The sequence below is a fragment of the Neopsephotus bourkii genome, unplaced genomic scaffold (genome assembly GCF_033783945.1).
Source record: "Neopsephotus bourkii isolate Nb327-2 ecotype Australia unplaced genomic scaffold, CSIRO-AGI_Nbou_v1 NB_1288, whole genome shotgun sequence".
Taxonomy (NCBI): domain Eukaryota; kingdom Metazoa; phylum Chordata; class Aves; order Psittaciformes; family Psittacidae; genus Neopsephotus; species Neopsephotus bourkii.
This window is the reverse complement of record NW_026901772.1, coordinates 388,635-413,382: the sequence shown is the minus strand read 5'-3', so window position 1 is coordinate 413,382 and position 24,748 is coordinate 388,635. Positions and strand designations below refer to the sequence as shown.

The 24,748-nt window shown below is 46.8% G+C and overlaps 2 protein-coding genes across 3 annotated transcripts; both read right to left on the bottom strand.

Moving 5' to 3' along the window:
• Window positions 1-1,313: 1,313 nt before the first annotated feature.
• Window positions 1,314-19,547, bottom strand: LOC133218844 (tRNA N(3)-methylcytidine methyltransferase METTL2). Of its 2 annotated transcripts, XR_009727282.1 has the most exons (10): window positions 19,436-19,547; window positions 17,757-17,848; window positions 13,756-14,117; window positions 12,361-12,410; window positions 11,838-11,898; window positions 10,723-10,862; window positions 9,891-9,997; window positions 9,654-9,719; window positions 8,106-8,335; window positions 1,314-1,323 (listed from the first exon to the last, which is right to left on the bottom strand). XR_009727282.1 is itself a non-coding variant. In XM_061365642.1 (9 exons), exons 1-9 carry the CDS (start codon window positions 19,513-19,515, stop codon window positions 8,184-8,186), a joined length of 1,110 nt encoding a protein of 369 aa, XP_061221626.1. In that variant the 5' UTR covers window positions 19,516-19,547; the 3' UTR covers window positions 8,022-8,183. The 2 variants fall into 2 exon arrangements, 1 of the variants encoding a protein (XP_061221626.1); XM_061365642.1 differs by lacking the exon at window positions 1,314-1,323 and having other exon boundaries at window positions 8,022-8,335.
• Window positions 19,548-19,650: 103 nt separating this feature from the next.
• LOC133218851 (uncharacterized) lies at window positions 19,651-22,732 on the bottom strand. The gene is made up of 4 exons (XM_061365663.1): window positions 22,503-22,732; window positions 21,996-22,174; window positions 21,193-21,347; window positions 19,651-19,998 (listed from the first exon to the last, which is right to left on the bottom strand). The coding sequence occupies exons 1-4, from the start codon at window positions 22,577-22,579 to the stop codon at window positions 19,714-19,716; spliced, it is 696 nt and encodes a 231-aa protein (XP_061221647.1). The 5' UTR covers window positions 22,580-22,732; the 3' UTR covers window positions 19,651-19,713.
• Window positions 22,733-24,748: the final 2,016 nt, after the last annotated feature.

Genomic DNA, 24,748 nt, shown 5'->3' with positions numbered 1-24,748 from the left:
ATTATCTCCTGCAGGAGCTAATCCCCCAGCTTCTTTTCTAAATAAGAAAAGCCAACTTACCGGAATGTGCTGGCAAGAACAAGGGAGTTTGTGAGGTTTTGGTTTTACAGGGAAAGGTTTTCTCATTCAAAGTGGTTGAAATAGGTAAAGATTTAATCATTTTTTTATAAGAAAACTTCATATCCCATTAAAAATTCTAGTGTCAAATTTTAAGATGTTACTTCTAAAAGCTGATCAAGCACCAAAAGTAAAGCCATTAAGACTGGCAAAGCAAACTTGTGTTGATCTCAACTTGATTTTTCCCATAGTATTTCAGTTTGGGAAGTTTCAGTACATTTGACTTTGTGGCCCAGCAAGAGAAGAGAGTATTTGGACCTCCCCAATTCTCATGCAGGGAAACTCCTTCTTCCAGCCCATACTTGAGTGACACACAAAAACTAATGTGGTTTTCCCCCTTTTTCATTCACTTTGTAAGAGCCCCTGAGCTCTGGACCTTTTAGAGGAGCTGGTTTGAGAGCTGGCGACTGAAAGGTTATGAGCAACACAGATCATACATGGCTGAACAAACAGTACCTCATTCACAGGGGCAAGCCAGCCCTTCTCCACCATCACCTCTGTCAGACTCCTGCTCTCCAGGTCCACCATCAGCTGGTGCTGATGCTTCCTACTACATCCCCCATGGCAGCTCTCACTTTGGTTGTCAGCAATATCCTTGGGCACATCGCATTTGTATCATGCTCTCCTGAGACCCTGCTTGAAGCACTGTGTGCAGCTCTGGTGTCCTCAACATAAGGAGGACATGGAGCTGTTGGACCAAGTCCAGAGGAGACCACGAGGATGATCAGGGGCTGGAGCAGCTCCTGTATGGAGCCAGGCTGAGAACATTGGGGCTGCTGAGCCTGGAGAAGAGAAGCTGCGTGGAGACCTCAGAGCAGCTTCCAGTGTCTGAAGGGGGCCTATAGGGATGCTGGGGAGGCAGTCTTCATCAGGGACTGGAGTGATAGGACAAGGGGTGATGGGTTCAGACTGAAACAGGGGAAGTTCAGGTTAGATCTAAGGAAGAAGTTCTTCCCTGTGAGGGTGCTGAGGCGCTGGCACAGGGTGCCCAGAGAAGCTGTGGCTGCCCCATCCCTGGCCGTGCTCAAGGCCAGGTTGGACACAGGGGCTTGGAGCAAGCTGCTCCAGTGGAAGCGGTCCCTGCCCCTGGCAGGGGCTGGAGCTGGAGGAGTTTTTAAGGTGCCTTCCAACACAAACCATTCTGGGATTCTATGTTTTGAAAAGCTACTCAGCTGCCACAGCAATTCCCTTTGTCACTGAACTCCACTGGAGCTGCCCCCACAAGCTCCCCTCCGGTAGCACAAGCTTAGAAACAGAAGGGCAAACCCCTGCCTTCACACCCCAGCTCCACTGTTAACCCATGCCAGATTGGACCAGAACTTGGAAAGATTTGATATTTTAATACAACATCTAACAAGCTCCCCCGTCTTGAACTTTGTGAAGATAAAACACCAGGAGCCAAGCTCCTGCTCTTTTTGATGTGTTTTTGGTGACCTGCATTTGCTTTCTAGGCTGTGAAATACTCTAAGATTTCCCTACCATTTCTGTGCTGCCATGAGGTCTAGAAATGTACTGCCCTAAGGTAACACACAAAAAGAGAGTTGAGATTCCTCAGTGATAGCAGGACACAGGGAAGATAGCTGGGGACTTGAGAAAAGCATCAAATAGCCTTTAAAACCTAAAACCTGGCACCAGTCCTCTCAAATCCAAACATTTTACAGCCATTAATAGGATAAAGCCCACAATATTTTAGCTCTTAACATGCTTCTTAAGGCTTTAGCACTGCCCAGGACCTCACCTCTAAGCATCACAGCCAGAAGATGCCAACCTTTGTCTGCAGAGTGGATTCTCTCACACCTAAGTTGCAAGCGAAGTGGGCAACACTTGGGGCATTCAAAAGAGCTCACCCTTGTGTGGATTCTCCAGTGTCTAGTAAGCACAAGCACAGCCCTTCCCTCCCCTAAGATCATTAAAAGGGTCTTCCATTAGACAGGGAGAAGGCTGGTATCTCAGCTACTCAAAGATAACATGCCATCGCCTGACTCCTTCCTGAGGCCATTCCGAGAGCCTCCACCCTCCCACACAATGGAGTTTATCTGGGAGGTTGTTCCTGCCCCTCCCTCTGTCTACACCTTCAGGTATCCCATTAGGGAGGCTTTGATACCCAAACCCAGTAGGAATGCATCCAGGTCCCTCAGCCTCCACACATGCAGCGAGCCAAGCGCAACCTCAGAGCAATTCCCTGATCCAAGGGAGCACACGTCCTGCCTGCTGGAGGAGGCAGCCCTTGTGTAGGAGTACCTGGATTTGCACAAGCACCATGGCTTGGCTGAGAGGAACCAAAACTTGCAGCCCTGTGATTGTGTCCACCTTCCCCAAAGCACATGGTACTGGCAAAATCCACTGGTTTTCTGCTGCACATACCCAAAATGATGTGATTCTCCTTTGGTTGCCAGTAAGTCTTTCCCTGTCCTCACTATCAGCTTCCTAGAATACAAGAGGGTATTATTCTCATCAGGATTTGCCCCCTGCTTCTCTTCCTCCTGCCTGAAATGAGCATAATAGCACGTTACCTTACAGAGCTTTTGAAAGGCTCAATTAAACACACTGCTCTGAGATTTGTGTAAGGGGAAAATTAAATCAACTTCCTGTTGTAAAGCTGCAGCATGCACATTTCTTCTGCAAGTATATTTAGCCTCTTTGTGACCGTCTGTTAAATACATCCCAACCTTTGTAAGGCCTGTCTCAGTAGGGAAGAAGTCATCTGAAGTCAAGGAAAAGCCAGGTTTAGTTTTCCATGCAACCTCGATAGAGATCGACCTCTTCACATCCACCCTTAGCACTGAGTGTGGAAACACGTGGCTATGTAAAGACTGCAGGCTGGGTATCATGCCTTGTGCTTAGTCCCATGGATGATGGTGTAGTCTGAGTGGAGAACAACCAGTTTTTTTTCCTCTCTAAATGAGGAGAGCCACATGCAGTGCCCATGGAGAAGGGTGGCAGGGAATCTCTGCGCTCATGGCTGAAGAGCAGATCACCCAGCGTTCCCCACCACAGAGGTGTGAGTCTGGCTTGGGATGCAAACAGCAACTTCCCACTCCACATGGGCTGAAAAATAACATGAAAATGCAAGAGCTACAAGGATCCATTGGACTACAAACCCTTAAACCAACCTGGAGACTGCAGTCCTGCTCACCCCCCACCCCAAAATCAAGCTGCTGTTCACACACTGTGTTGGTGCTTGCAGTGAAGAGTCCTTGGGATTATTCTATAGCAGGGAGCACAGTTTAGAGCAGCAGGGTCCAATCTCACCAGGGTGTTCTTCCTGGAAACAGCTATGGACCAACAGACTGGGAGCTCCAGACAGGTGCTGACACGTCAGACTTGCCAGTGATCTTTGCCATCAACCGCAGCCAGTTCCCTCTCATCCAACTGAGCATCAACGACTGTGTTTTCAAGAGTAAAAGCTTTCACTGGCATGACACCTCCTGCCATAGCAGACAGCCTTTGGGCATGAGGTGAAAGCAGAGGCACACATGGCTAAGATTCCCTTCCTACTTCTCCATGCCTGTGCTCCAGCCAAGTTGCCAGGGCTGGCTTGTGCTCTCCATAACAAAGATGGCTTATCCTATTTAGTTCAGATTAGCACTCACTGCTACCTACACAGGTAATTTCCTGTGCTATGTTCCACTTTCACAGCAATACAAGTTCCCATTCAGCAAGGCACTTAGCACAGGAACCTACTGCCTTCAGCAAGAGCAAAGCACGAACTCCAGAGCTCTGCTGATGAAACACAGAGCTCACAGTTCCTCTGCCTCTAGAGCACAGGAGAGTCCTCCAAAAAATCCCTTCCTTCTCCTTGCTTTTGTAGTAATTTCCATCTTGTCCTGAAAACAGACATGACAACACTGTTGGAGTCAGAATCCTATGTACATGGTACCAAAAAGATGTGTGTCAAGAACAACCTCTGTCAGGGCAGATGAATAGCTACAACAGCAAAACTGATCCTGACCATGTGTCTTCTCTTCTGGATTCACCTTCCCCATTATGGCACCAAACCAACAGTGGTGGCACTGCTGGGACTGACAAATCAGGCCTAGCTGACTGACAAGGACAAAAAAGACTGCATGACTCAGTTTCCCTCCATCTGCCTTTACAGGGACGGAAGGATGCTCCACAACCCCCTTAATAACTTAATCCCTGCAGCCATATCCCCATCCGTGCCCTCACTTCCAGGCACTGGATCCTGTGCATCTTTCATTTGTGCTCAGGACAAAGTTACATTCAGTTTGGGTCTGTGATTCCTGCAGGGAATCCAGCTGGGGAGCAGTCAGGGCTCATCCCAATGCCAGGAAGCTCTTTTGGCTTTAGTTAGGATGTGATGCCAAAAGCCACTGGCATGCATTCATGGAGGTTCTGTCTTTATTGAAAATAGCCATGTCTCATTTATCCTGGAGCTGTACAACTAAGTCCAGAATTAGAAATGATGGTGCCATACCCTGAGAAGGTGGAGCTGAAGTATCTGAGAGAGAAGACACATGTCTGGTCTCACATACTTCTGTCAGAAGCATTTTGATGAGTACTGTTGTAACAATACAAATCACTAAGAATTGCTGCTGTTTCCCACTTCTCTGTGGGAAGATCCTGAGAAAGCTCCAATATTCAGTGCAATTTACAACTTCTTTATATTTGAAGTAATGGTATTAGAAATACTCCACAGCCTCTTGTTGTCTTTACCTTCCTTGTTCCCTTCCTGCCTCCCAGTTTCCAACCAGGATGCTGTGTGGAGATTGATGACAAAGGGATCTTTGCCATTCCTTGGAGCCCTCAGCATCGTGGCTGGAATGAAAAGCCTTTCTGAAGGACAGGCTTAATGCCATAATCCCTACATGAAAGGGTTATGCAAAGGGTCAGAATAGGTGATGATAAAGTTCCCTTCCAGCCAAAACAATCTACGAACCTCCAAGGAAATCCACCATCCTCTGGCAAGAGCCAGGACTAGACTTTCCAAAGTGGAACAATGTCTGGCTCCAGAATCGGAGGGGCAGCGCCTCTGAAGAGCAGTGAAATCATCTCTTCTGCTTGGGAGGTTCAACAAACTACACTGGCACTGCCTGTAAGCCACAGACCACAACACTGGAATGCTGGAAACAAAACCAGAGCAGATATGTTCAGAATGGCATTAAAGCTAATGTTACACTGCTAAAAAGGAAGAGAAAAAAGGCACTTAACCTGGCTTTTTAATACGGTAAAAGCCAATTTGGAGATTCCCTTTGAACATGCTAGGAAGCTGTTGTGCAACCCAGCCTGCTCAGCAGGCCCAAGGTGGGAGTAGCAGAAGCTGCTGCAAGTTAGGACCAAGGTACCTGAGCAGAGCTGTGTGGGAGGCAAGGCTGCAGTGGCAGGAGAGCAGCAGCTTCAGAGAGAACAGGAGCTGACGGAGATTAATGAAGGCAGCTCAGGCAGTACCTGTCTGTAGGAGGCCTGGCTCAATTCAAGGCCATTAACTTACTGCTTTCTGAACACCATGAACAGGACTGGAAACAAAAGCATGTCTGCCCAGCATGGTTCATGTCAAGTGAGTGCTTAAATACTCCAGCAGGACGAAGAGCATTAAGAAAGGCGAAGAGCCACTTCAATGGCTGCAGGCTCACAGGGCTGCAAGTTTTTGCATGAAGCCCAAGTCAAAACCAGGCAGGCAACTGGGATGGAGCCTTGAAAGTAGAAACAAATAAATTACTAGCCTTCATTTTGTCCCATTTGGGAGTTGAAATTTAAAGGGGAGTCCATCAACTTCAAATAAATCATGTTTATAATTAAGAACATATTTTCCTGCACTGCTTACAAGCCTTTGGATGATTAATAAGGCATTTTTCAAATTACTTTAATTCCCACTAATTATGCTGCTTGTTTACCCCAGTCAATAATTTTCCTTCCAGGGAGATAAAGCTATCCCAGGAGGAGGTCTCCCTCCAGGGACCAAGAGGGAAAGGACCCCAGGGAACTGCAGAAGGCACCAGTAACACATGGGAGGTCTCTCACTGGAAGCGACGGAGCTGGTTACATGAGTCACGTCACGTCAAACACTCACAAGACTCCTTTTGCTAAGCCTGAGTCTTTGCCTGGATAAGATGAATAGCCATGAGCTTGCTCAGCTCCCAGAAGCCTTGAGCTCTGTTTTGCCTAGACCTTGCCTGAGGTACCAACCTTGCCAAGGAACCAGACTTTGTAGGTTTAGCATGAAAACACAGCAGCGACTGCACAGCTTCTGGGTTGGGTCAGGCTTGTGCCCAGCAGAAACCAAATGTGCCTATAAAGAAAGAATCCTTATCTCCATTTCAGACCCTGGAAAGTCTCTTTGGAAAATACAGTGAAAAAGCTGAACAGGAATGCTCTTCCCAGTTATTTGATTGATTCCCTTCCAACGTTACTGAAGAGCTAGATATACTAAAAAGAGCAGTGGTGAATTCCTATTCCCAACCCAGCTCTGCAGCCTGCCTCTATGGTGTGGATGGATTTGCTGGGTCACTTTTCCACAGCAAAGGCTGAAGTGTCCATACCCAGAAGCAGCACAGATACTAAAATGTGCAGGGTGAGCCAGCAACGTGGTAGTTGTGAACCTATCGTGCTGCCACATGCCCAGCAGAGAGTATTGCTGCAACCCTTTAACACATCAGGGTGCTTCTGGTTTGACTCTCCAGACTCCTGCTGACTCTCCAAAGATAGCAATGGCATTTCCTCATCTTTTTACCCTTTCTCCTCTGTTTCAAGACAGCAGTTATTTCATAACCTATGTCACTAGAGTTGACAGTTATTCTTAGGCAACTGTAAGCTACAAATACAAGTGTCTAGCTAACAAACCATACACACTCTGTATAGCACAAACTGCTCTTCAGCCAGTGGCACACAAACAAGAGTTTGGTGCTTCTTGATCTAAAACAAGGGAGCAGATATCAGCCAAGGCTTTCCCTTCCTGACAGATGAGAATAACACAAGAGAGCAAAGCTGTAGTTACCTAACGGTGGCCCAAATCCTTCAGATCAGGCGTGCAGAAGCATGTGAGTTTCTGGGGAAGTCTGATTTATATTAATCAAACCAGCACCGAAAAGCGTTACCACAAACTTTATTCTAATGCTTGTTGTACCACACCCTAAAAATAACAGAAGAAAACAAGCTGAGATAAAAGACATTTGCTGTCAAAGGTGGGGGAATACCTTCAGAAAGCCACAGTCTTGCCTTCCTCTGAGAAATGAATTAAGAGTGGGAGATACACTTCAGATTTCTTATCCAAGATAGCTGTCCTGTCTGCTTGGGTTTAGCACACCACCATAACAGGGCAATACAGTCTGTCACCTGGGGTTGCAGAAAAAGCAGGGAATTCTGGGGAAACCCTGCTCCCATGAGCTGCTTGTGACGCTCAGGAGGTGCCCCAAAACTGGCATCAGCCCCCTTCAAAAACCTGACCCTGCCTTATATATATTTGTGGCACCTGTGCTATAGTGTGCTAGCTCCCTCTGTGAACACCCTTGAGGGCAGTGATGGCAAGGCAGCATCATCTGCTTTCTTGGCAGGTTGTGTGCACACCACGAGGCATCCAGGAGGAGGATGGCACAGAGAAACCTGCATGGTCTCAGCTCCTGCCCTCAATTGAGGCATTTTTAACTTGTGGATTTGCATAAATCTGAATGAGCAAAGAGAGATGCATGAGAAGCTGGGTAAGGGATTCCTATGAGACCTCATGACCAGCTGCAGAGAGATTTACCATTTGTATGGGTTTTGTTCCCAAGACAGGAGTACACAACACAGAGGTAAGGTCAAAGCTCTCCTTCTGTTTTATGTGGAAATCCAGAGTAAGAGTGACTCACTACTCAACTTGCTCAGCTGCTGGAAGACAGCACAACCATTCCTTAAGTTGTTAAAACCATAAAGAAGTTAAAAACTCAGACCAGCAGCAAGACATCTCCTCTTAAAGCATCCGTTCTTCCACTCCCTGGAAGTGATGCGAGGCACTGGAAAAGGCACTGAGGTCTCATGTGTGCCAAACTCCGTAAAACCACATCTCACCAGGAGAAGACACTGCATGTGGCCACAAAGAGGCTCCAACCTAAGCAGCATGCCACGTGTCCTCACGGCTGAGGGCCAGCAGGCTTGAGGTATTTGCACTGGATCCATACTCGATACATGGTCATCTGTTTCCCTCGGTTCACTTGCAGCCGCCGGTCAACCAGGTTCTGGATCTTCTCCAGCCCAGCTCTTGTGAAGAGCTCATCTAATTCATCTGGAAGCAGAGAGATGGAGGAGATTGAGCTTTCATCTAACCGATGCCTGTTCACGGTAAGAGCTAAACTATGTTGAAAGATGAACCAGAGGAAACTCACCATCTCACTCTGGCAGGGAAACGTAAAGATCAGACAGGACTTAACTCATCTGCTATGGGGAGGGATTAAGATCAGTTTCTCTAGTTTCCTTTCAGTTACCTTCTAGCAAAGAAGGGAAGCAGTATTTGGAGGACAACCAGTATTACATAGACTTGACAAAGAGAAAACAACAGCAGTTTCAGACATGGGTATTGCCTCTAGTAACTGATTAAGGGAGCATCTTCTGGCGAGTAGGGACAGATCCATTCCTTCCCCCCTCCCCACTCTCCCCAGAGGAATTTCCGAGTCTGCAAGAGCAAAGAATGGGATCGGCCCTATGCTTTTAAATGGTGGCAATGAGATGTGTGCTGTAGAGGCTGGAGGGGAATGGGATTCATTAAGGTTAAGTTTAGGAATAAAATCCTTACAGAAACCACACCCTGCTGGGGCCCAATCAAAGCACTAAGAGCCCTCGAGGCTGGCAGCACTTACACTGGCAGGTATTCCTGACCAAGCAAATAAGGATCATGGTGCCCCAGCACACTGGCTGTGGGCAAAGCCAGAGCAAGTCCTGCTGAGCAGCAGAGAGCTTGTTCAACTGCAGGCTGGGAGCACGTGATTTGTATGGAGTTTCTGTAGAAAAGGGTAACAGGTCCCAGCTTGTGCTCTTTTATCAGATGCTTGCCATCGTGAAGCGTCTGCCAAACACGCATTAAACACCAGACTTGTGCACTGTGGAAGGGAAGAGTTTGTTGCAGTTGTGTCACTGCTCTAAAACTGACCACGCAGAGGGGCAGAGTGGAAGTGACTGGAGGCACTGTTGGTGATAAGCAGGGAGAACACAACTCTGCTGAACACCAAGTGGCAGCAGAACTGGAGAGGCTGCCTCAGTGCTCAACTATGTCCTACCTATTTCCTCATGGGAGGATACTGAAGCTAAGAGAAGTTCCTCCAAGTGATGTCCATCTCACAAGATTCAAGGAGAGCTCCTCCAATCTCACCCCTCCCAGTGCAGCAAACACATTAGTCTTGCTGTAGAAGGATTTTCCACTGTGGAATTCACCACACCATATTCACATTAGCAAGTGATAAGCCCAGGTCCCTGTGCAATTGAGAGACTCTTGAACATTCCCCCCTGCTCCAAGAAAGACAGGGTGTAAAGAGCCAGTGGCAAAACCTGATGGCACAGGGACAGAAAGAGGTGAGGAGAGTCAGAGGGGATGTTTTATTGCTTTCTACCTTGTGTGAAGAAGTAGACTCTGGTGCCGTCACCTCTCACATAGAAGTTATCAGACAGACACTGACCTAAGGGATTTAAACAGTTACCAGCTATCATTTAAATATCAACAACTGCCATTCAACAAGAGGCACTTCTCCCAGCACGCTCTGTGTGTCTTCTACATGGGGTAGACACTATTCCAGAGCAGCAGCACCTAGTAGTGATGCAGTGAGACTACGCAGGGGAGAAGAAAATACCTTTCTTAAACCGAAGCTGGGCCAGGTCGTAACGGCCATAATCTCGCAACAAAATCATCCCTCCTGGTTTCAGAAGGCAACTCAGTCTGTTAACAATGCCTTGCATCCTGAGGAAAAGAACAAAGCAGAATTAGCCAACAGTCTGCAAAATGATGCTTGTACTTTCCACAAACTATCAAGTTTTACGTATTTCGACTTCATACAAAGAGAAGCCAAAAGCCAGCACTTCTCTGAGCTCTCTCAGACTTAGGTGACTTGATTTTATTTGGCTGCCTTATTTCTGACACTCCCTGATTCTGCTTGGTTTTTCTCTCCAATGATAACTTAGCCTGCCACAGCAAGGATTAAGTGCTCTCTCTTACTGATTACAAAAGGATTTCCACTGGTTTCTGGAAAACAAGGAGTGAACATGAAAAATGCTGCAAAATAAAACCAAAGGGAACAAAAGGCAGTAGGCTGTAACAGTCACACCAAAATCACAGCACTTCTGAACCTGTCCCCTCCCTTCTCACCATCTCCCATCTGAGAAATCAATGCGGCCTTTGAGCCTTAAAATCTAGCAGCATATATTACACAAATGGGTGCTGAGTGCTCAGTGTGGCTGGGGTTCAGAAGTGGGGAGGAAGTGTACCTATAGCCACTTCCCACTTTCAAATCACACCTATCCTGCATCAAGAGCTGCTACAACTGAAAGTACCTGCAAATGCCATTTTCAGAGGCTTAATGGAAAACTGGACCAGAACTTTCCCTTGCTATGAGGGCAGCTACTGTGAAAGAGCTCAACTTCTATATGCATTATCTTCTGCAGCCAGAAGGAATGATTCCAACTTACTTCTCTGGGAGAATCGCTGAGAGGACAAAGATAAGAATAACAACGTCAAGACTCTTGTCTGGCATTGGGAAAGGACTTTGGTCATTGCACAGGTCATGGACGAACGCAAAGCAGCGAGAAGAATCATATTCTGCATTGTTCTGTATTTAAAAAGAGAGAAATAAGAGCATTAGCAGCAGACCTTGATCTCAATGTTATCTGGACGTGGGAGTATTCATGGGAGATTTACAAAGAGCTTTGGACTTGTAACAAGTCAGGCAATCAGCACTGCCAAAACCCCAGGACTGGACTGAGGGATTATTATAAGGTCAGCTTTTCCATTAATAGTGAAAAAGTGAGAGATTTACACTATTAAACTAGTCATCTATACAAAAGCAAGAGTGTAAGGGCACCCCTCTGTGTCTCTGAAATCAATATTCACTTCAAATACAAGCAAACTACTCCCTGTACACCAAAATCAAACCTGGCTGCCTGAAGTTATGTAGTTTTCTAAAGATGCTGCTACAGATTGCAGCAGCTTCTATAAACAGTGCTCGTGTCACCTTAAGAGGATGAAATGGCATGCTGCCTCTGCTGCTGTGCTTCCCATCTCATCTCATCTCCTCTCATAAAATGACTGATTACACTTGATACTTCATGTATTCTCAGTTCTGTTCTGACCTGAAATGTCTGTCCTTTGACTAAATTCCATCCTCCTGCTCCCCAGATAACAGTATCCCTCCTCAGCTGTCTGTGCAGAAGCACCCAAACCATGTACCCAGGACTGCAGTGCCAGCAGCACACACACAAGCCAAAACCAGCTTCAGTTCCTGTTAAAAAATAGCCTGACTGTTTTCAAGGTTGAGCAGTTACTCAGCTAAAAAAGCTGCCAACCACTGGGGAAAGAAAATCTGGCTGAGCTGTCTGCTGTCAGTGTGACATTTTGAGAGCTTCAACTTCCCTCATTTCTGCAGTCTTTGATGGTTCATCTGCCTTATTACCAGTGCAAGGGTCAGTAACAGGGCTAGCTAAAGAAAAGCAAGCTGCCAACACAGCTACACAGCTGTGATATATCTGTGTTCACGTGCAATTGGCACCATGTACTTGCTACCTGCGTAAGTTACCACTGACTTTACCTGGACAAGATCCACAGCTGTAGTAGAAAAATCACAGCAATACACAAATAGGCCTGGATCACTGAAAGAAAGAAAATAAATGATCAACATTTATATAAAGGTGCTGCACCAGGATTAAGAAATGTCTCAAATACACAGAGTACAGAATTGGGAGCCAGAAATCCCAGGCTTTAGTCTATCTCTGTTAATAATGTCTCGTGCAAAATCTGGTGGATCAAGTCACTCCTTTATGCCCCAGCTATTCTCATATGGAGCTCACAGCTTACTCTTCCTTCCAGAACAGGCACTAAGGCCTGTGTGAAAACGCTTTCAGAATGAGACATATAAACTTGCATTACGTTTTGTGGGTTGCATTCTAAGACCAAGTATTTCCAAGGTCAAACCAAAGTCATCTGAAGTTGCAGATGGCAAAGGTACCACCTGCACCTGAGATGTCTAAACTAACAACACATGCAGCACTTTGCCAGTTGTTTTTAGGAGGCTGGTGCATCATGCAGGTAAAAACCTACTGAGAACTACTTACTTGTTGGTTTGTAGAATCGGGAAGACTGTGTTTCCAGCACCACAGCCAACCTGCACAAAGCAGATGTACACCGAGTGAGAAATCACTTCTTCAGCATCTCCCATACAGCTGTTTCCAAATCATCCCCCTACAGCCATGGACCAAGGAGCAACTCATGAGTAACAGCTGAGCACAGCAGTGACCGTTTGCAAATCTCCCTGCAAGATCTGAGTATGTTCAGCTCTGAGGAGCAGGTTTTTGTATAAGCATTTGTGGGAAACCACTAAGCCGGTTCTCGTAGGGATCTCACTAACAAGCTATATATTGTTACTCCTTTGAAAACTGTTATTGCTGGAATCCCAACCATAACAGCCAGTATGAGTCACTGAAGCACTGGCAAAAGCCATGGATTAGTTGCATTCACTTCCATAGAAACTCAGAGCAATGCAGAGAGAACTTTGCTTTCCTACAATTACAACCTGCTGTTTCAGAGTTTCCTTCACTAGATGGCTCTGCCTCAAGTTACAACTAGGCCTACTCTAATTCTGCCTTATTATTCCTTCTACTTGTTCCCATTTGAAGAGAAGGGTTTGAGGAATTGGCTTCTGTATGCTTAAGGAATCAGTAAAACGGAAACAGTCTGAGCTGAAAACACCACAGATGGCTTGCAGTGACAATGTTACTGAAGTATTCAGATGAGACAGGAAAGCCACAATGACCATGAATGACAAAGTCTGAGGGAGTCTTAAAGCCACAGATTAAACAAACCTGGAGGACAATTCACATTGACTCTCCACGGAAGGGTGTAACTTATACAGAAGGTGAAGCATTCAACAAAACCAGTGGTATCCCCAGTGAACAAACTAGAGGTGACAGAGCAAAAGGTTGCTAGTAGCTGTCAGGAGTCTAATATTACAAGTCCTACAGACTTTTCTGGGACAAAGCCTGTATGTGAGATTCCCCATTACTACAAGGGCCATAAGGAACAAAGTAAACAGCATCTTTACATTCTTGGATTCATTGTTTTGTTTCACACCCCCCAAGATGTGACAAGAGCCAGCGCAAACATATAAAACATAAATGACAAGGGAAAAGCTTTACACAGACAAGAATCAGCTTCTTCAAAAGGTGACTTTTAAATGCTTATTTCAACATCTGATAGTCAGTTTGTCTTTTAAACTCTCAAACTTCTTACGGCCCTTGTGCTCTGCCAATTCACAGTCTGAACCAAAAGAACCCCAACAGAGTTAATGGTTGAATTCTGTTCTAAGCTGCCTTCTATTTCTTGCTGTTTACTGACTTGGGGCAATCATCCCATTCACTTGCTGTTTGCCAATGATACATGTGACAGTCCCTGTCACACTGACACTGACACAAGGGACTACTCCACGTGTAACTCTGTTTTACAGCTATTACCTCTAATATACGGTAAGATGCAGATGATCCTGGGTAATCCCCATCACCTTCATTCAGCTCACTATTCTTCTGTGTAGCCAACTTCTCTGTGCAGATCTTAGGTGTGCTTTTTATCAGGTTTAACTCATTCTCTGCCCTGGTTTCCAAGGAACAATGTCCATTTTCACAGCTTCCCAGCTCTTCGCTGTTGGATTCTTCTTTGTTACTAAATTCATGCAGAGAATCCCCATTTTGACATGGGTTCCTCTGAGGTGCCAGCTCAGGGAATTCAGTGAACAGCCAGTGCCTGTCCTTGAAGAAGCCATTTTCATGGATTTTATAAAAGTCATCCCAGTACCTCTTAGCATTCACCTCATATTCCTCTGTGAACACAAACAAAAACATCACCAGCAGTCAAATCAGAAGGTCTCAGAGTTTAATCAGTTCAGACAGTGAATGAACACTGCAGCCATCTATTCAGCAATCTGCTTTAATAGGTAAGGTCATGGATTGAAAATCACCTTTATTTAAATCCTGCCAGCTCACATCAACACTCGGCCTGCATCCTCACTGTCACTTTGTTAGGACTAAAATAGGGAAAAGAGGCAGAAGAAGAAAAGTGTCTGTCTCCTGGCAGGATTTAAAGGAAGCTGGCTATAGAAAAGGTCTCTTTGAAGGACATTGGAACGAAGAAATCCAGGTTTTACTTCCACCTCCAACAGTAACTTGGATACTGCTAGAGCCCAGTCTGCAGCACTTTGCTTTCCACAGTTCTGTGCATGTTAGAGCATCACACATTTATGAAATGAAAACAAAAGAGGAGGGTCAACAGAAGTGACCACTGCCATTATAGTAGTGAAGAGCTAAGGAGGACAGACTGCAGATGGTAAGAATTAACTTCAGCAGCAAGCATCATCATTTCACAGCAAATGGACACACTCCTGGAGCAAGATGAATATTACAGAAAGCTGGAAGAACATTTACAAAGCCATGATCTAATGAAATTCAAGTCACCCAGTGAATTATTTCCACACACCTGGGCAGATTTCAGATGAAGCACAGTTCTAGGGAAACTATTTTTGCCATGGGAAGTTACAAATCCAACTGGCTTCCTGAATTCTCACCAATGTGATGAGTTATCTGTCCGTCAGAAGAGCTAATTCCAGCACCCTGTGCTTTACATCCCAAGTGCGTTTCAATTGCATGCAACTCCTCAGCTATCTTTGCACAGCAACAAGTGCATTGCTGAATACAAATGATTCTCCCCCAATTAGAGATAACAACTGTATGTGAGAATGGATAACATCTCTCCAACATCTACAAAGAGTAGGGTTAAGAGAAAAAGCAGCATTAGTATCTGAACTGCAGTTTTATTTGTCTTTTTGAAAAGCATAAAGTGTTTAGAAGATACTTGAAAGGAGATACTAAGATGAACCAAGAATGCCTGGAAAAATACACAGCCTCAGCCAAATACAGATAAAAATGGCTTTAAGAAAACTCAGAAGTCAGTCATATGTATATTTTTAGTAGGATCTATCCCTGAAGCACAAAGAACTACACATAAAAACAATGTATCTCAACTACCACAATTTTCTCCTTTTAAGAAGCCTTGCCCATAAACCCCAAGCTGAAAGACATTTTAATGTCTGATACTGGACTAAAGCAGTAAGCTTGTGTTATGATCTCACCATAGCTCCAAGTAAGTAAGCAGGGTCAAGTCAGTTTACTATCTGCATAGGAGAACTCAGTGACTGCTAATGGCAGAGGAAGGAGCATTACTGATTCATCCCCTGGCACACTCCTTCCTGAACTGTCACCTCTTCCATGTATTAGTAGGGATATGCAAGGCTGGTTCCCAACAACCCCATGACAGCCTGAGTGCAATGGGATGCTTACCTAGGTGCTGGGGCAAAATTCCAGCCCAGCCATTTTGGACTAGCCACATTTTTGCCACAGTCTAACACAGAACAAGACATTGTGCTCTTCCTGTGTCAAATGACTGTGGAATTCTGGTGGATGTTATACTATTGAAGAGCTGTTATACTGAACCCACATGTGTGGAAGCTTTATTTAAAGCTCCTTTACCTCATAGCCTAGTGTTTTCAAAGTACTGGAATAAAGAATCAGTAACAATATGAATGCAAGATCATGCAAGAAACAGATTTAAAGCAAAATAAATGACCATATTCATTTTTCAGTCTGACTTTCCTGCACAACTTATGCCAGAAAAGTTCACATAACACTTGCTTCAAAATCCTTTTTGTGTTATTAGCTCGTGGGAACATTGGCGTGCGAGCCAGATTCCTCCAGAGACCTTTCTGATAAGGACTCCTGACTTTGCTGCTCATCTCTGTAAGGACACCCCCAAAGCCAAGCCCATACTCACCCTTTCACATTGCAGAAGAAGGGCAAACAAAAGTAACTGTTCACAAAAGACAGGAAGAAAACCAGGGACCCCCTGAATTGTATGGGGGGTAATTATAGAGCCTCAAAAGGAAACCAAGAAACTCTTCCACTTCTTTCTTTGTTCCCAGCCAGAAGACACATCTTCAGCATACCCCACAGAACTTCTTCTTCAGAACAGATTCTGACAGCCCCAAGAAGTCCACAGAATAATACAGCCATAATGACCAATAGCTTGCCTTTGTTCTCCTGCTTGGACACTAGTGATTCTCAAAGTACTAGACCCTTCAGGCACAGTTGGCTGGGCTGGCTTCCCTATGTTTCAGCCATCCCATTGTCTCCACATGCTTCCCACTGAATAGCAACCATCAAAATTTGACTGGCTTCCATTGTTCAGTCTGGGAAATACATCATGAAGACCTGACAAACTGCTCTAACAGCAAATTGCTCCACGATTTCATAGTTGCATATAGGTTCTCAAAGCATGACAGACAGCATCCTTTAATGTTAACCAGATTTTAAAATGAACTCAACACAATGGGCATCACAATAGAAACTGCTGGATACTTCTGGGAATCCAAGAAATTAAAAGGGTTGCTCTTTGGTATAATTAAATTTGCTATTGTGAACACAACTGGAAGCTATATGGGAAGTGTCTCAATAGTTCCAGTAGTGTTCAGCATCACCTTACAGATGACACACTCAATTTAATTTGAACAAAAGGAACAGATCCATCCTAAAGCTCAGCAGGATATAATATGATCATCATCAAACACATCTCTTATCATACCAAAGAACAGGAAGCCATTTCACCCTCATTTAAGGGACTGGATGATATCTAAGAGGTGTGGAGGAAAGATGCATTATAAACCAGAACAGCTTCACATTTAATCGGAACAGCTTCAGCCATATTACTTCCCTATAGAGCTGTGCACCTTTAGCTTGATTCAGATTCAGGTAAGCACTGCATTTTGGATATATAGATATCCTTTAACCCAAGGTTGATGGATTTAAACCTCTGGAATCTCTTCTTTTGCCTCTCTGATGATAAACACTTCCATCATGATAAGATAATTATTCTTCACTTCTCATTTAACCATTATCATGCTGTTACTCACTTGGTAGAGAGATATGGACACGACTTTATTAGACCTTCTTAAGAGAAAAACTGGGCTTTTATCAGATAGCTCCACAGCATGCAAGTAACAGAAGACTGACTGTTAGAAGTTAAGCTATAGAGAGCAAAAGTAAGCAGAGGCAACAGCACTACAGCAAAAGAAGACTGTTGACAAGGAACACTAACAAGTATTTAAACACACACAGCATGAACAAAGAAGCTCAATCCAAGATGACTTCTCCAAACTGAGACCATTTCTGTTCCAGTAGGATGAGCTGCTGGAGAAGGTAAAGGAATCACAGAGAGGTAAATTAAGAATAGAAAGATTCCTCCTTCTCCATTTTTCATTATCAACAACTAGGTAATGTATTTTGAATGATTTGGAAGAGAGGGGAAGGGAGGAATAAATGATGATGCATATGATGCATATGTAGCTCTGGCCACAGTTCCACTCTTGTATGCACAAGTCAAGACTCAGCATTAGAAGTCTGCCCAAAAGTACCTTGTTTATCTTGTGGCAATAGCTGTGAGCTGTTCTCTTGAACTTTACTCCTGGCACTGGCTTCCTGCTCTTCTGACCATTCCACATTATCCCTGTTGTGAAACATAAGATGAACTACTCAGCTGAGAATCACAGGGCAAAGACAGAGAGGAAAGAGAAAGGGCCAGACACCCCTCCAAACAGCTCAGAGCTCTTCCACAGTCTAACTCCAGCTCAGCAGCAGTACAACAGCCATCAGCACTGTTCTGAATGAACTGCACTCATAACATTACAAACAATGTAACTGGGAGGGATCCCAAGAGACACCCAATCTGTCCCCCAATCCTTTTCCCTATTTGACGCTCCGCCAAGTTGAGAGGAAATAAACCCTTATTGTACACCCAGGAGGGCACTCAGCACAAACAGGCCTCCTTAGAGAGGAACTGCCATCCTCACAGCGTGAAAAGCACTTGTTCCTATGCAGGTGATGGACAGGTAGGTGCTTGTGTGTTTTCACCCATGTGGGTCACCAACGAAGACCATCTGCCTTAGAAAAGCACCTTTTCTGAAGTTAAACCAAAAAAGGCAGCTTGGTTATTTGGAAGGCAAAGTGTTCTATTAAATCCAATTATGAGAAAAATATGCAGGAAGCTTTAAAGCATTAAGAAGCGTTAATAACTTGAATGTGAATGCACAGTTGTGGAGTCATTAAAGTGATTCACTTGACCTTTCTCCATTAAAGCAAGTGAATGAAAAGCAGAATACAAAGACCAAGAAGCACTATTCTGGCCTCAGGAGGAATTAGTGTTTTTATATTAACTCACAAAACAAAGATTTAAGTGTCAGGTGTGTGGAAAAACTAGATTACTAGGAGTTTCTGCAGGAAGTCAGCATGGAGGATATGCTTTTGCAACCTATATTTGGTAGAATGAAGTCCAAAATGAATGACAAGCTGATACATGCACATACTCCCTTTATTACGTGTTAAACATACCCAATTGTTAACAAGGAACGGTAGCCAGAGACCAAAAGTGGAGGTATGTCTGTCCAAAATGCAAAACACCTTCAGTTCCCAGGAAATTTGGGTGTTTAACGTATCTGAAACCAGCTTTCTCCAAAGGAAGCCTCCCATTCCAAGCTAACACCTAGCATCACCTCACACTGTTCCAGTAGCAGATGGGTGCCATGATCATTGTACAATTTACACCTTAGTCACTAACAGATGGAGAAGGGCTTAGAGATTTCTGAAAGCAGACAGTTTAACTGTTATTAACTACAGCAATGAAGCAATTGCTGCAAACCAACCCATTCTCCTGAAACCTCAAGGCAGCTTGAACCATCCCAACCGCTTTGGAAGGGACAGAGGAAGGCTCGGGACCCCATGGGGATGAGCACCCCGGAACAGAACAGGGCCCTCCCGCATCTAATGCCCGGCCCAGCCTCCCCTCCCCTCCGCTCCCCTCCCCTTCCTTCCCCTCCCCTCCCCTCCCCGCCTGCCCGCACCCGCAGCCCCACGGCTTCCTCCGGTGTCCGTGGCTGCCGAGACCCCCGCTCCACGGCGCCTCACCACAGACCACAGGGGAGAACGAGCCCTCCCCCGCCTACCGCGCTCCCCCCCGCCGCCGCGAGCAGCACCGCCCCGGGTCTCCCCGCACAGGGTCCGGGGCTCCGGAGCAGGCCGAGGCCTTGGCCGCCCTCACCAGGCGTTGTGCTGGAAGAGGCGGGCGGGGTCGGTGAGGAAGCGCCCCCCGAAGCGCTGCCGCTCCCTGGGCGCCGCCATGATGGGACGAGCGTCACCGGAACGGGAAGCGCCGACCCGAGAGAGGACTGGGGCGGGCGGGCGATGGCGGAAAGGGGGGGACCGGTCCCTCAGCGGCGGCGGCGGCGTGGGTGGGTCGGGAAGAGGCGATAAAGCTGCTTTTACTTGCTTTTATTTCGCGTTTCGCACACCGCGGCTCAACCCGCTGTTATCCGGTATTCACAGGCCTGCGGTGCTGTCATCCAGCCACGATCGTAGCTTGCCGTTCATGGCTGCTCTCTGCTTCGCCCGCCGCCGCCGGGCGCTGAGGTAACAGAGCCCACAGAAGTCAGTGCTTGCCTCCGGGTCGTGCCCGGCGTTCCACAGGGACGAGCAGGTGCATGCGGTGCGGTGGGAGAACCGGCTGTCGGTGTGGTCCTCACTGATCGTGTGCCAGAGCTTCTGCAGGCTGCTGTGGTGCGAGGGGGCTGGGGTGTGCCGGGGCCGCTTGGCTGCCTGCGCCTTCTGAAGGGAGGAGGGAAGTGGGAATCAGGCAGGGGATCATGGTGGGGAACTCAGCTCTGCCCATGTGGGAACACGCACCACGTGTGTATGTGCGGAAGAGCACTCAGTGATGTGTTACGGGGTGCTGCTGGCAGGTAATAGAATCATGGAATCAACCACGTTGGAAAAGCCCTTTAAGCTCATCCCAGCACTGCCAAGGCCACCCCTAACCCATGGCACTGAGGCCTCGTCTCCACTCTGTGTGAACACTTGCAGGGACGGTGCCTGCAGCCCTGCCCTGGGCAGCCTGTTCCAATGCCTGAGCACCCTCTGGGGCAGGAATTGTTCCTCAGCTCCATCTAAACCTGCCCTGGTGCAGCTTGAGGCCGGTTCCTCTTGTCCCATCCCTTGTTCCTTGGGAGCAGAGCCCAGCCCCTCCTGGCTCCATCCTCCTGTCAGGCACTTGTAGGCAGCCATCAGGTCCCCCCTGAGCCTTCTCTGCTCCAGACTGAGCCCCCCAGATCCCTCAGCCCTTCCCCATCACACTTGTGCTCCAGGTCCTACATCAGGTCCATTCCCTTCTCTGGCCCCGCTCCAGCCCCTCAATGTGTCTCTTGCAGTGAGGGGCCCAGAGCTGAACACAGGATTCAAGGTGCAGCCTCGCCAGTGCCCAGTGCAGGGGCACAACCACTGCCCTAGTTCTGCTGCTGCACTGGTGCTGGTATGGGCCAGGATGCTAGTGGCCTCTTGGCTGCCTGGGCACAAGCTGGCTTATAACCAATTCATGCTGACTGTTAACAATAATAAACAAGTAAGCTTCTATTATATTTCTGGTTTCATTTTTCTTTGCACTTAGGACACAATTGCTCAATAATACCCATATCTAGTTAAAGCATTCACCAGCCAGTAAATGTATAGGTTACATGAGTAACCAGTCACTCTTAGTGCTGCTCTGATTGCACTCCCCATACTACAATGTGTAACATCTGCCCTCAGTGTTTGACACCAGGACTTGTGTGCTGGCTGGGCTGTCTGCTCTCAGGTAATGTGATGTATTTAGGCACTCAGTGTTGACATCGAGGGAGCATTTCCACTTCCTCCAGGGAGCAAGAGGCCTAAGAGCAGCTGCCTGAATGAAAGCAACCCTGGCTTTTCAGCCCTGTCCTGCACCTACTGCTGTGCTGTAACATACCTGAAGCATCATTTGTCTCTCACCTTCTGCATCCGTTTTCTCTCACAGAAGCAGCGGGTGTCAAGCAATGTGGATTGTGTGTTCTTCGCTGCCTTCTGCAAGCTGTTTCTTGGCTTCCTCAGTACTGCTGCATCTTGTTTAGGACGTGGGAAGATGGGGACGTGAGTGTAAGGGCTGCCTGAGTAGGGGCAAAGGGAAATAGGAATCAGTGACTGTGCAGCCCACAGCTGGCTGCCTCTTGGCTTCCTCTTCTCACCTGGAAAGAACTCAGTGAGTCCTGAGGTCCTCACCTCTCTGAACCTCAAGTCACAGCAGCTACCATCAGCATGCCCAGCATTAGCAGGCATAAATCCTCGCAGGCACCAGTCCCTTGGCTACAGTGTTGAGTGCTTAGTCTGCAGCAATCCATGGCACAGAGATGCCTCTAGGTGTTTGGGTGACCCAGAACTCACCCACTGCTACATGCTTTGTAATAGGCTGTTTAAAGACACTAGAAGGTGATGCCTGCCCCCTGAAGAGCCTCTGGCAGAACCCACTACAACTGTGTGAGTCGGCTTCTCACCTTGGGAGGGTTTTGAGCTGAATGAACTCCCAAACTCTGCTCCAGGTCCGTTTTCTGTGATCCTCTTGGAAATTACCTTGGGAAAGGCTTGCTAATGCAGGGCTGACCCTGAGCCTTGCTGAGCCCAATACCAGAAGCACTTTGGGAGAAGGCCATGTGCCAGGAGGGAACAGAGAAGCTGTGGCAAATGCCTCACTTGAGTTGTCACCCTCACAGATCCAGTGACTTCCCTATTGGACAGTGGGAGTGAGTGTCAAGCCATACCTTTGTGGCTCTTTGTGTGAGCTGCTGCCTTCTTTCTGTTCCCAGCTGAGTCATGGGCAGTGCTTGCAAAGGAAGATGTAGTAGGGTAAACCACCTCTTTCCAAATCTTGTTTCTGCCACACTTGAAGGCATCATCATCCATCCAGTTTTTCTGGTCCCTAAGTTTCCTCTGGTAGTGACTAGAAGACAAAAGAGGGCGTCATTGTCCCATGAAACACAGCCCAAGGCCTCACTCAGCACTGGCTGCTGTGCACCTGCATATCTGGGAAGACCTGGTTCATGTGAGGATATTTTAAACTGCAAAGGATATTAAACTGTGTGATAGACACAATTTATGGTGGCATTTACAGCAGTGTCTTTGTAGAGCAGGTGTCTGAGCTATGCAGGTGCATGGCCAAGTAGATACAAAACGTTTCTGGAGATCCAGTCTCTCTTGTTTTACAAGGCACAAATCTCCCAGTAAGGAGGGATCTCCCTCATCTATCTCATAGAGCTAAGGAAGCTCACCTGATAATGTCAAACAGAGTTTTCTGGGGCAGAGCTGCCAACTCCACCAGCTTCAAGAAGACTTCTAAGAAGAGCATTCCTCTGTCACTGGCAGAAGTGTAGCTGCTTGAGTGATTTTCCCAAGATGCTGGAGGGGAAGAGAGTGGTCAGAGCCATGGCTGAGCCTTGTCTTAACCTTCACAGAGCTCAAAAGGAGCAGAGACCACAGCAGCTCCCAGAGAAGTCTGGACAAGTTATGTCACGGGGATCCACCCCCTTTACCTGCTGTGTACTGGTTAGATATCTAGCAGATAGGACAATTCCCTCAAGCTTATGATTAGGTAAAGAAGGTGAGGTCTGCTCCTTCTGTGTCCCATCTTGTAAGAGAAGAGTTTGGCCTCTACTCTTGCAGCCAGGAGCATCTGGACCGAATGCTGGATTGCTGCCCTTGTCCCTGAGACTGGCAAGCCATGGGGACAGAGCTAACCTTGAGCTGGCCTATCATGGCCCACTGAACCATTGCTGTCTTGTCTGAATAGAGCAGCTTTCGTTTATTTGGGTCCCAGCTGCTCAGTAAATACCAGTTGATTTGAGAATCAGGTAAATTCAGATATCTTTGGATAAGGGAGGCTTTTGGTGGAGCAGGACGTCTCCTATGGGAGACAGGATGGAGCAGGATATCTGGGTGAAACACATCAGTAGCACTGTCTAGGGAGTCAGAGAAATCCAGTGGTCTGTCTCCTGCAGGAAAGTGGCATCTCTGTTAGCAGGGCAGGGTTTTGCTGTAACACAATGCTGGGGTGAGCAGCTCAGAGTTGGTGCCACAGAAAGATTCGCTACTAAAATCTAAGAGTAGTGAAAAAGCTGCTCAAGCTTTCCACTTGTAACTGGTTTGTGGATTCTTCTGCTTCAGCATGCATAAAGAGGTCCAAAAGTGCAACGTGTAGCCATGAAAGCTAATCCCTGGTAAACACTAAAATGCAGCAGCCCAAGTACAGCAAACATCTGGGTACAGTATTGCCCTGGGCAATGGGAGGGCACATGGAGAATTGGTTTGCACACTCAGAAGTTGACTTGGAAAAACCCACAAGAGAATAATACGTGGTCTGGTGCACTCCTCAGCATCTGCACATACCAGTTCATTGTACACCTCTTGACTGGTTAAGCTAAAGGACTTTTTTAAGGGAGTTTTGTTTGTGTCTTTATGGAAATCAAGGCCAGGTTGGACGGGGCTTGGGAGCAGCCTGCTCTAGTGAAAGATGTCCCTGCCCATGGCAGATATTGGGACTGGATGAACTTTAAAATCCCTTCCAACACAAACCAGTCTATGATTCTAAGCTAATCCCCAGCTGCTTAGTGGTCACCTCCAGACTGTGAGGTTTAATATTGCCACCTGAGTCTTTGGGGAATAAGTTGAAAGCATCAGAGGATGCTGAGAGGACAGAGGACAGTGAATTAAATGGGCCAGACGGAGGCACTGCCTGTATTATGTTTGTTTGGAAACCATGAACTGTAACCACTGGGGATCTGGTACTGGGATTGAGGTGGGTTGTTTCTTATGGCCAGTGGCAAAGCATCAGCCTCTGAACAGCTACTGAGGGGGAGTTGGAAAACTTGGGCAGAGGAAAGGTGAGCCTGTATTTAACCTGAGGCACTGGTTGAGGTGGTTGGTTTGTTTCTAGCTATGTCAAAAAGGGTATTTACGGTTCCTTCAGTCACTGGGACCCCAAATCCTTAGCACAGGGGATTGTCCCTTTCTTTTTGTACTCTGGTTATTGTCTCAGGAGGATCATGCAACGCTGCAGGGCCAAGCTGAAGGTGAAACCTCTCTTGGCTGTGTTGGCAACAGGCCTTCCAGCGGGGAAGCCCATAACAAAGGGACATTACCTTTCTGTTGCTTCCTTGTCATGTTCTTTGCTACTCTGCACTCAGTTCTCTGCTGAGGGGTACGTGAGAGGTCCCTGCCACACACACAGAGACATAAGAGAGATGGACAGATTGACAACTGAGAGGCATGCAAGAGACAACAGGTCCTGCTGATGGAGTGGAGCAAGCAATGCAGGTGCCAGTCCTTGTCCCAGCCCAAAGGGCCAGACGGTGCTGGAAGCACTGCCAGAGAAGAGCTCACCACCCAGCTCCATGCTCACAGTGGTGGGAATGAAACACTGTGCAGCACCTCAAGGCCGCACAGAAATGATAACAGGATCTCCACTGTCTTCCCCACTTCAGGCCAGCTTTGACAGAGGGCAGCTGTGGCCACCCTGGTG

Bases quoted from the DNA above. Each gene is read 5' to 3' on its own strand.
- LOC133218844 (XM_061365642.1), bottom strand. From the start codon at position 19,515: ATGGCGGCGCCCAGGGAGCGGCAGCGCTTCGGGGGGCGCTTCCTCACC. The intron at 14,118-17,756 runs GTACTTTTGGGC...TTGTGTTCACAG, and splicing joins ATTGCCACAAGATAAACAAG to AGGAATATGAGGTGAATGCT. The intron at 10,863-11,837 runs GTAAAGTCAGTG...TTTTAAATACAG, and splicing joins CAGCTGTGGATCTTGTCCAG to AACAATGCAGAATATGATTC.
- LOC133218851 (XM_061365663.1), bottom strand. From the start codon at position 22,579: ATGCTCTTCTTAGAAGTCTTCTTGAAGCTGGTGGAGTTGGCAGCTCTG. The intron at 22,175-22,502 runs GTGAGCTTCCTT...TTTGTCTTCTAG, and splicing joins ACTCTGTTTGACATTATCAG to TCACTACCAGAGGAAACTTA. The intron at 19,999-21,192 runs GTGAGAGACAAA...TCCTCCCTTCAG, and splicing joins AGAGAAAACGGATGCAGAAG to AAGGCGCAGGCAGCCAAGCG.